Here is a 10,962-nt window from a genome sequence, read left to right as displayed (position 1 = left end):
CATTTATAAGATAATGGGTAAGTAGATCCCATGGGTTTCATTGTAGAATTTCTCTTTCGTAAATAAAAAGTTATTTTTCTTGAAGTAAAATAATCAATAAATCTGAAATTAATTGTTTATAGTAGATTTTCTTTTTCGTCGCTTGCCCCCAATGACTTCGGTACACTGTCGAATTTTCAAATTTCTGTATAAGGTTTCCGTGGGAAAAGTATCCAACATTATCCTTGACTACAAATATGGAATTGGAAAAGTACTACTTAGTATACAAAAACAATAGTTGAGAACAACAAACAAACATACTTAACGTACAAGTACCCTGTTTATGCATTGTTTGTGTTTTTCCTAATAAATACTTCATCCTTAGCGCTTGACATAGTTGAGATATTCGGGCATTTTTGAGCCATATTATCACACTTTTGGATTACTCTCAAGTACCCCGATGTGGTATATAAAAGAGTGCAACATTGCCATACTAACAGCATAGTTTGTACATTTTAGGAACGCGAGAGTTCGACTAATTTAAATGAAGCTGTTTGGCATCGCCTTGGTTGCAACCCTTGGTTGCTTCCTACCAGAAAGGTATTTAGTAACGCCCCATAAACGTACATTTTTTGCACCAAGACGTTTTTCAGTAAGGGAGAGGGCCCTCTTGGTAGCCATGCCCATCTCTTCAGTGACGAAGTAAGCAACATTGCCTTCCCCGAGGGATTCATGTGGGGATACGCCTCGGCTGCTTACCAAGTCGAAGGCGCCTGGGACGAGGATGGAAAAGGCAAGTCGATCTTAACAAGCCAACAATCAACAGAATTGATATAAATGAGCCAATTCGTTTTAGGAGAAGGTATTTGGGACTACGATGCTCACAATCACGCCGATTGGTTTCCCGAGGGCCAAAATGGCGATATAGCTTGTGATGCGTATCACAACACGGACGTGGACGTTGGTGAGACCATTTTATAATTATTTATTAATTTTTTTATTTTAAATATTTAACTTCCGCTCAGGTCTACTAGTGAGACAAGGCGTCAACACCTACAGATTTTCCATCGCGTGGTCCAGAGTTTTGCCCACCGGCCACATTGACAACATCAACGAGAAAGGTTGGCAAGCCACCAATTTATCCGACATCGGTTCTCAACTTCACTTGCTCTCAACTGCTTTCAGGGCTCGAGTACTACCGCGACCTCATCCAGAAACTGAGAGCCAATAACATTGAGCCTTTGGTCACAATGCACCACTGGGACAATCCCCGAGCCATCGAGGACGAGGGCGGCTTCTTGAACGATGTAGGCTGGATCATTTTTCTGGTTTTTCTACTATTCTATTTCGGACGGTTTTCCAGGACATTGTCCCCACTTTCGTGGAATATGCAAATCTGCTCTTCGAGAACTTTGGCGAAGACGTCAAGTGGTGGACCACTTTCAACGAGCCCAAGCAAACTTGTGCGGGCGGATACGACAGTGGCTACATTTCTCCCCAGAATCTTCATCCAGGCACTGGCGGCTACAAATGCGCCCACAACCTCCTCAAGGCGCACGCCAAAGTCTACAGACTGTACGAGCAAAAGTACAAGCCAACGCAAAACGGGAAAATCGGTATGGTTATTGACGAGTCTTGGATGGAACCTGCATCTAACTCGACCGAAGATATTGAGGCCGCTGAGCGGGCTAGTTTGATGACGGTAAGTCCTTCTTCATCTGATTGAGATTGGGATTTTTGCCAATTATCCCGTTATTTGGTCCAGTACGGCTGGTATGCTCACCCGATTGTTTACGGAGACTATTCGGAAGTGATGAGGCAAAGAGTGGATGAGCGCAGCGCCCTCCAAGGCTACAGCGAGTCCAGACTTCCTGTGTTCACCGACGAGGAAAAAGAAGAACTTCGAGGTGAGAAGAGCGGAAACGAACCAGCGAGGCAAGCGACAACATCTTTTTTTCAGGAAGCTACGATTATCTAGCTGTTAACATGTACACCACCGTGCTGGTGGCCCACCAAGAGGACGCTCCAATCGAGGAAGTGAGTTTGGCCTCCGACCTTTCAGTCTACACCTACCAGCCAGACGATTGGGAAAAGACTGTTACCGATTGGTTCAAAGTGGTGCCTTGGGGTGCACGCCATTTGGTGCGCTGGATCCGAGACACTTACGGCGACGAGAAGGGCATCATCGTTACAGAAAATGGATACCACGACTCTGGAAATGAAATGGACGATCTGGAAACCAGAGGGCGATACCATAAGGTACTGATTGCCAGCCTGCAACCCATCGAACGGTTTATATTTGGGCTTGTTTCGTTCTCAGCTGTACCTCAGCAACCTGAACGACGTCATCTACCAAGACGGAGTAAACCTGATCGGTTATGTGGCCTGGAGTTTGATGAATGACGTCGAGTGGTACGCTGGATGGCTGTGAGTACCCAAACTGCTCTGGGTTGCTTGCTCTAACCAGCGTCGGTTTGTTTCAGAGTGAATCTGGGCCACTACCACGTGGACTTTGACAGTCCAGAGCGCACGAGGACTCCCAAAGCGTCTGCCGAATATTTCCGAAAGGTCGTCACCACCAACTGTCTAGTGGACTCGTGCGAGCCAACAACCAAGAAAATCCGCCTGTAAGATTTGCTTTTAATAAATAGATTTTCCTGAGTTGGTGTTGAAATTCATGTGATATTCCCAAGCCCGCATTGGCATTCAACGCAAGCTTATATCGTTGTTGGTTGTTTCGTCTGAAGTCAATATACGCCTCGGCCATAAATAATGCAGCCTGGGACTGGCCGAAGGCAGGCTCAAACGCCATAAAGCCATTGCTGTTCAATTCGTGGTTGCTACTGACCAAATTGTTTTTGGTTTTTGATGCGGCAAAAGAAACCAAGCGACGTCCAGAATGCAATTCGGAACCAAAGTTTGAAAAAGTTGAAGACAAACAAGCCCAACCTCAAGTGATAAACGCCCAGTTTATTGCGTTTCCGTAGCCTTTCACTTCTGTTCGATAAGTTTATTTAAATATGCGGTTCATGGCAGGTTACCAACAATGACAACTTGAAATTACCGTGTTCGATTAATCATAGTTTTTATCAATTCCTCGTTGTTTTTTTGTGCGCGCGCTCGCTTAATCAATGACAACAATGGATGACGATTGGTGTTATACATGGTGCTGCGCCAACTTCATATACGCAGAAGTTTTGTCTTGAATGTCACCTAGTTAAGACCCGAGCATTTGCAAAAGAGGAATGGAAGGGGTTAGAAGCAAAACCGCCTAAGTCACAAAGGGTTTATTTAGGAAAATAAATCATCAAAGTTTTCTTACTGTGGAAACTTCTTAGCTTAGAAGTTCAATCAGTTTATGTTAAGGACCGATTCAAGTTAAGTACAAAAACCGGACTACTTACCATTCAATAAATAAAAAACGGGTTTTTAAAGACATTTTTGAACAAACAAGTACTTGGGTTGTTTTGCCTTTGAATTAACACAAATTATCAAAAAATAAAAATAAAAAACGACAAAGCGAACAGAAATGAATGTTTAGCAATACAACAACTAAATCTACTCGTAATCTGACAACCAATTCATGTAATTATTATCTTGTTCTTCGTTATTATTATTATTTTGTTTGCTGATCGTTTGCTCTTCTATTTGAGCATTTTTCTGACTGAAAAAATGGAAAGTCCTCAACCAAGGGTTTTTTAAAGGAAACTGATGTGTTTGGCTTTTATTGTAACGGGTTATCCATTTTATGCTTGGGAAAGTACAGTAAAAAACACACAACATATTCAGATGAAGACGAAAATTTTAATTGAATATAAAGATTAAACCTTGCCATTATACGTAAAAAACAATATCATTTAAATATCCTCCACGGGACCTCCTACATGCCTCAATCCTTTTGAGGTAATTTTGAACGACTTTTCTGCACATTACCGGTAATATCTCGGTCATAACTTCACGGATATTGGCTTTCAGTTGCTCAAGAGTTTGAGGATTGTTGGCGTAAACACGATCTTTCGCATAGCCCCACAAAAATAAATCTAACGGTGTTAAGTCGCAGGATCTTGCAGGCCAATTGACATCACTCAATCTCGAAATTACCAGTCCTAGAAATTTCTCTAGCAACGCATAACGCTGAGAATTGACTGTTATGGCTCTTCATTGATCGTGTTAAAAAAAAATACGGGCCAATTACACCACCGGACCATACGGTCACTTTTTCAGAATGCAAAGGCCTTTCTGCGATCACCTGAGGATTTTGACAGAAACTAAAAACAAAACAAAAACTAAAACAAAAACGCTTCGAATGACGTTTACCTTTGACAGATATCAAATAGCTAGGTTTTACTTTCCCAGCCTCGAATTGGAAAACCCGTTATAAAAACCATCTTATGTCTCCATTTTATAATTTGACTTTGTGTGTCCTTGCTTGGATCCTTAAGATGCTTATGTCTGAATTGGAAAAAAACTTGTTTGTAAGTTATAAGTTGGTAAACTGTGCAACTTTTTGGTATCTGCATGTGTGTTCATAGTCCCGACCGATTTTCTACATTTCACATTTTTTTCCAATTTATTAATATCACCGGATGTGCGAAATTAGATTAATTAGATTTGGAATTTTCTATTAGTTTTCTGAAGGGTGTCAATATAGGTCAATATAGCCTGACTTTCAGCTGTCAAATTGACAAACTGCCGCAATACTATCGGTCTCAAAAACAGTTAAAAATTCTACTAAAAACGTGTGGGAAAAGCCGAAAATTAGTAAATCTTAAAGTGACAGTGATTTAGAAGTGGAAATGGATGGAATCTCACTAGAATTCAGCGAGGTGGGCAAACTAAAAATATCGAAAAACGTATACATACATCTTTCACTATTTGCCGCGGTATTTTTTTTACAATTATTATTGCCTAAGGGAGAAAAATACGACGTCTCACTAGGGAAATTGAGGAAATTATGGTGACTTCAAGTGTCACAATATTTGTTAGCCTGACGTTCAGTTGTCAAACTGCGGCGATACGATTCATCGGTCTCCAAAAAAACGGTTAAAGTTTCTACTAAAAAGGTATGATAAAAGCCGAAAATTAGTGAATCTTAAAGTGACATTGATTTAGAAGTGGAAATGGATGGAATCTCACTTGAACTCAGCGAGGTGGGCAAACTAAAAATATTGAAAACTACTAGGTAGGTAACTTTTTTACTATTATTATTGCTCAAGAAAGAAAAATACGACTTCTCACTAGGGAAATTGAGTAAATAATGGTGACTTCTCAGGTTAGTACTAAAAAAATGCAGTAACCGTCTACTTCCTGATGTCGGCAAAAAGAGACTCAGGTGTGGTGTAAAATGTTAAACCCACGAGTCGGTTTTTTCTTCGTGAGCGACATTGACAATCCAAAGCGCGACAAAAACATTTATCGATATAACTATGTGGCTGCGGTGGCTGCAGTAAAAAACGGCTGTTTTAAATTAACTGAATTAACATACAAAAGCCATTCAAGTTAAAGGGCACTTTTGATCACTTCACTGCCAGTACAATGGCAACATATTAATTGACGATCACAGTGCGCAGTCTTTCTGCTAAGCTTGCCCAAATTTCAATCAATTCGCCATTACCGTAGCAATTCCCACGCTAAACACCCACTACCCCCATGGCCCTAGTTTTGGTCGAGTACATTTCAACGGGGATGGGGTGTGATAACTATGTGGGCCGATAACAGCCAGTTAATCTGCTAAACAGGCGTAGTTCCTCCAACAATCATAGGTGGGTCGATTTGAAAGAAAAATCATCTAGCTTCACCCTAACACCAGCTCGATCGTCCATCTAAACATTTAAGTTCCAGAGGAACCAAGACGGCCTCAAACCTGTAGGATTTTTATTTATTCATTGAGGGGTGGCTCAAGAGCCGACTTATTAACAGACCGGCATTTACCCGCATGTCGGCAAACACATCGAGGGTGGTTCTAAAGCATGACCCGTATGTAATGTTATGGCCATATTGTTCGCGACCAGGGACGGGCTGGGGATGACTGTCCGTGGACCCCATCAAGCAGTCTAGAAACACATTTAGCTATAAGTGAATGTGTAGGTAAGCGCCAGTCCGGTTCTGCACAAACACAACACATCCAACCATGGGATTTTGAATTTGCCTGGTCGCGTGTATTGCTAACGTGATTATATTCCCCGTCGCGCCTTGGGTTTTAATGGGATCTATTAGTTATGTTATCCATAGGGGAGCCATAAAGCCGATGGTAACACTTATGTTTTTTAAATCAGTTAAAAATTACACATCGTCGCTTAAGGGCGCTTCTTTCATTGTGTGAGAATGGGGTTCATGCACCATTCGAAAACTGAAAAATGCTTTTGGATGCGGAAAAAGTGAACGAAGAGCATTCTTAGATCAAGGCTGTCGATAAACGATGTCGCCTCCTTGTCGAAGGTTTCGATTTCTTCTCCTGGGCGTTTCTTTTGGGGGATGTTACATAATCTCAAGGATACGGTACCATCACCTTCGGTTAAAAATACCATCGACGTGCTTTCACTATCACTTGGCCCGGCTGCTTTTTGCTAAATAAATTAGTTTAAACTTTCACTTCAGCGCCGACAATTTATGTAAGATTCGTTAGCAAAATGATGACTTAATGGATATTAGTCAAATTTTGAGCCAGAAAGCTACAAACAATTGGAAAACCAAAATCAAGTGATCACAAGCGATATCCTGTTTCGAAAATTTGGGTTGTAAATTAACTGATTATCATCACTGGTACTGAATAATGTAGGAAAATACATTGTATACCTACCTATACCCTTTAAATATTAATTTCTCTTATTTGAATTGTACATGGAAGCACCGGAAAGATGCGTAATACGTAAACACTAGTGCCGTTGCCAAGTTTTTTTTTCAGTTTTTATTCGTTTTGCACATTTTTCCAATTTATTTTTACAAGGAATTAATTAGTTGGGCTGCAACAAAAAGGTTTATTCATCATTACAATCGGTGTCACGGTCCTCGATTTGGTTTCACTCCTTTACGCGACCAAATCACTTTCTCCTTTAAGTGAAATGTGCGCAAATTTACATTTACAATGCATTTTTAAGTGTAACTGCCAATGTAAGTAAGCACCGGGTTTAACTAGATCTCCACTCTAAGCAGGGCTAGAAAGAGATGCGGGTACTCCTGTTTACAACAACAACGACATTTTCTGTTGAGTACGAGAGAATTTCTAATAATTATGGCATTTATTGTTAGACGGAAGTACACTTCGTATGCGCCCTTTCTTATTTAGTGACTTCACTATTACCAGCAGAGATGCCAGGTGTACCGATTTTTCGGTAGATCTACCGATTTGTCAAGGAACCTACCGATCTACAGATACCATGCAGATTTCTACCCAAAAGTAACAAATAAAAGTTAAAAAAATGTCCGTGGATTACTTAAAATAAAATAACATATTTCCATTCATGATCAAAGTACGTTGGTTATGGCAGACATTTTATTTTAGCACATCTCGTATTTTAGAGTTCTTTTTCAAACATAAAATGAGTCAAGCCCGCCATATAGATCATAAATATGATAAAATTATGTTTTATGGATCCTGCAATAGTGAAATCAGGTTCCCTACAATCTATTTCTGATGTTGCAATGATTTCTAAATTTAATAAATGAAGGTGAATTACAAGGTCTGGACCACAGAACACCTCTGGGCACAAAATGGCGTCTGTTGCAAAATGTTGAAGAAATTAAAAAAATTTCTGGAAATATTGAATATTGAAGAGTTTTGGAGCCAAGTACAAATATTGAAATATGGAGGTGATACATACACAATTTGATTTGTAACCTGCTTATTCTACCTCACTCATCATCCAATGTGGAACGGATATTTTCACAGGTCTAATCAAAACTCAGTTGAGAAATAAGCTAAAAACGAGTACAATTTCATCCTTACTTTTTTACTTCTTTACTGATTCATGTTTAGTTTAGTATTCCTGTAAGTTTAAAAATTCAAGTTTTGAAAAACGTGCGATTTTATTGATCCTTTTTTTTTGATGAGGTTTTGGACCACCCAACCAGCTCTAGGTGTGCGTAACAGAGCATTTCCAAAACCTCACCAGATGGAGCCCTTAATAATGAGAGAAAAATGAGTCTACCAATTTTCTACCGAAAAATGTCGAGCTTATCTACCAAAACTCGATTTTCGGACCTGGCAACCCTGATTACCAGAGATTAGTAGATTGTAGTTGTTATTACAAGCTTATTCAAAAGCTGTGGATTTTCTACTAGTGCCATCTTTGATCTAAAGACAGACTTTATACTTTAAAAGCTAACACGCTCCTAGATGGATGGACGATGAAATAATTTAAACTCCTTCATCAGCATCACACCTACCTTTAAGCTGCTTTAGTACTACTTGCGACCTCTATGACGCTTGTTAAACACCACACCTCTTAATTATTGTAGGAATATCGGGAACTATTGAAGCGCACATTTTAATATTTTCCCATACATTTCATAACTGAAAATTCGTCGATCGTTGAGCATTTGCATCTTCCACATGGAAAGTTAAAAAGCTGTGTTAAAAGCATACGGTCCAATTTTGCGGTAAACTTTTGCGTTAACACAACCGGTAAAGAAGTTTTCTGTATGTACTGATGAAATAGAAGTACATTCCTTGCTGACACCAGCGCGTAGTAGAGACGGGGATACACAGTCTTCTATATTTTATATTTTAGTTTTCAGAGAAGCAACACAGATGGGGGCATCGTTCCGTGCATCGTAAAGTTTTATYGCACGATATTTTTTATTAATATTATGTTGCAGCTTAACTTCATACAATTAATTGGTGGGAGCCACAAAGGTGAGGCGCTGGGCAGAGCACTCTGCCAAATTATAACAAATGAAGTCACCGTCTTATATAGTTTCAAACGCAAAAAAAGGAAAAAAGTTTTCAAGAACTTTTGATTTGCAAGGCACTTATTGGGAAAATTGGTTTTAGTTGGATTTAAAAGTGATAAAATATATTTTTTTTATTACAGGCTTGGTAAAAAAATCAGTTTTTTATAGTAACCAGGAAAGATATTGAAATTGAAGCCTTTGGAAAGACTCAAAAGGGACAAAAATAGCAATTAAACACTTTAATATCACAGTTCGGTTTCGGATAGAACAGCAAATTTCGATTCATAGCAAAAATAAGTTTAGTTTGTAATACGTAAACGTATTTTGTTGGTATAGGTTATTGGTTCAGTATTTTGTTTCTGTTAAATGCTTCCACCCTAAATTTTCCAAATTATAACCTTCAACGTTTTTCCAAAGTTGCAAAAGTTAGAAACATTATTTCTAGAAAGAAAACCTGGCAGTAATTTGATGGTTGACTATTAACCTAAGAACGTTTCACAGATGCCCTCGAAACAACCTGTCTATAATCCCAGTGATGTCCCGGGTGACCTTTACAGGATCATCCCATACATGACCCGAACAGTCCCAAAAGTATGTCCCATGGACGTCTCACGTAAGTATGGGGACTTAAGAATTAAGATTTTCGCAGTTGCTTTTCACTGAGTCTAGTTCTTCGCTTGTTTATGATAGCACCCGCTTTAGAAAATAATCTCTCTCATTTTGTTTCACAATAACATTAAATAATCCACAATATCAAAGTATAGAAATGCCGAGTTAATTTTGGTACCACCAAAAAATAATTTAAAAAAATATGTCGACCTTACAACGTTTATTACTATTCAAATAACTTTCATTTCATCTCTGACTGAGTTTATATTTAAAAATGGCCAACTTGCTTAAATGCAGGTGCACATTCTGCTTAAAACGTTTGTAATTTTACATTTCAACTGTGTGGAATTTATGTCTAAGACTCTTAGTTTGCTCATAACTCATATGCAAGTGTACATTCTGTTTAGTTTGCTGGTAATGGGCATATGACTCCCGAGCTAAGTTTTTTGAGAGAAATTCTTTTTTTTTATATTTATTGCAAAACGTCAGAAAACTGGATACTTATAGACTAAAAATTCTGAAATATCTTCATCGCTGCAACTAAAAAATTGTTCGCTGATCTGAACGATTATGGGTCCTGGAGAACTGAACAGTAATTCTTATAAACGAAAAGTGATAAACACAAACAAAACATGTTTTCCGTTGAGAAACGGTTACTGAAACTGCTGCGACTGGATAGATTACTTGACGGTGCCGCATCGGTTCTGTGTTGGTGCAAACCACTTTTTCGGATTTATGAGTCAAAAACAACCGGTTAAATCGACTAGCTGTAACTACAGTTCAGGTTACGCGTTTGGAACACTGTTATTTCAGCCGTTACCTTAAATACCGACCATCCCTACTAGAGAGATGAATAAAGCCACATGGCCATAAAGACCCATAGAAAATCGGACCCCGGAAGTCGTAAAATTGCCGGCGACTGGAATTCACGGCAGACCGAAATTTAGTTGCCGAAACTGGTTGTGAGAAGTATCCCTGTGTCTATGTTTCCATAATGCTCTATGTTAAACGGGTATCCAAAGCAATAGTTGCCGGGTAACTGTATCCTCGTGTAAAAGGGCTCTAAGGCTCTATGTTATCCACTATCTACCACCTATATCCACGTCACTTGTTCCTAGTTCCCAATAATTTGGGTGCGAACCTGCTGACTCAGGCATAAATTATGACCGAATATGACTGTTCCTGTTCCTTATGTAGTTATGCAAGGACTGATTAATGCATTTTTGTCTACTTCGAAATACCATTATACTAAAAAATCGTTTCATAGTTTTGTATGAAAATTTACATTAACAGATGTTGTAGGAATACTTAGCAACAACTGCAATACCCACTCGTTTATTTTTAGTTACATTATGTGCATCCTATCTTCTATATTCATCCTGATAACTGATTACTAGAGGGCGGAAAATATGCAAAGTGCATATCTATGCATTTTTTGCATATTTTATCCAATTTCATGAAAAATTGCATATATCTAAAAAA

The 10,962-nt window shown here is 39.0% G+C and overlaps 1 protein-coding gene across 1 annotated transcript; it reads left to right on the top strand.

Moving 5' to 3' along the window:
• Positions 1–391: 391 nt before the first annotated feature.
• Positions 392–2,640, top strand: LOC109535819 (myrosinase 1-like). The gene is made up of 10 exons (XM_048661482.1): positions 392–579; positions 633–772; positions 836–943; positions 1,005–1,100; positions 1,165–1,286; positions 1,343–1,681; positions 1,745–1,886; positions 1,940–2,238; positions 2,300–2,406; positions 2,463–2,640. Exons 1-10 carry the CDS (start codon positions 524–526, stop codon positions 2,608–2,610), a joined length of 1,557 nt encoding a protein of 518 aa, XP_048517439.1. The 5' UTR covers positions 392–523; the 3' UTR covers positions 2,611–2,640.
• The last annotated feature ends 8,322 nt before the right edge of the window (positions 2,641–10,962 follow it).

The sequence above is a fragment of the Dendroctonus ponderosae genome, unplaced genomic scaffold (assembly GCF_020466585.1).
Source record: "Dendroctonus ponderosae isolate FM_Combo_2020 unplaced genomic scaffold, Dpon_F_20191213v2 Dpon_F_20191213_1, whole genome shotgun sequence".
Lineage (NCBI taxonomy): Eukaryota > Metazoa > Arthropoda > Insecta > Coleoptera > Curculionidae > Dendroctonus > Dendroctonus ponderosae.
This window is presented reverse-complemented; position numbering and strand designations above follow the sequence as displayed.

Coding starts and splice junctions, on each gene's coding strand:
- LOC109535819 (XM_048661482.1), top strand. CDS start 524: ATGAAGCTGTTTGGCATCGCCTTGGTTGCAACCCTTGGTTGCTTCCTA. Junction 1,287..1,342: donor AGGGCGGCTTCTTGAACGAT/GTAGGCTGGATC, acceptor ACGGTTTTCCAG/GACATTGTCCCCACTTTCGT. Junction 1,887..1,939: donor GGAAAAAGAAGAACTTCGAG/GTGAGAAGAGCG, acceptor TCTTTTTTTCAG/GAAGCTACGATTATCTAGCT.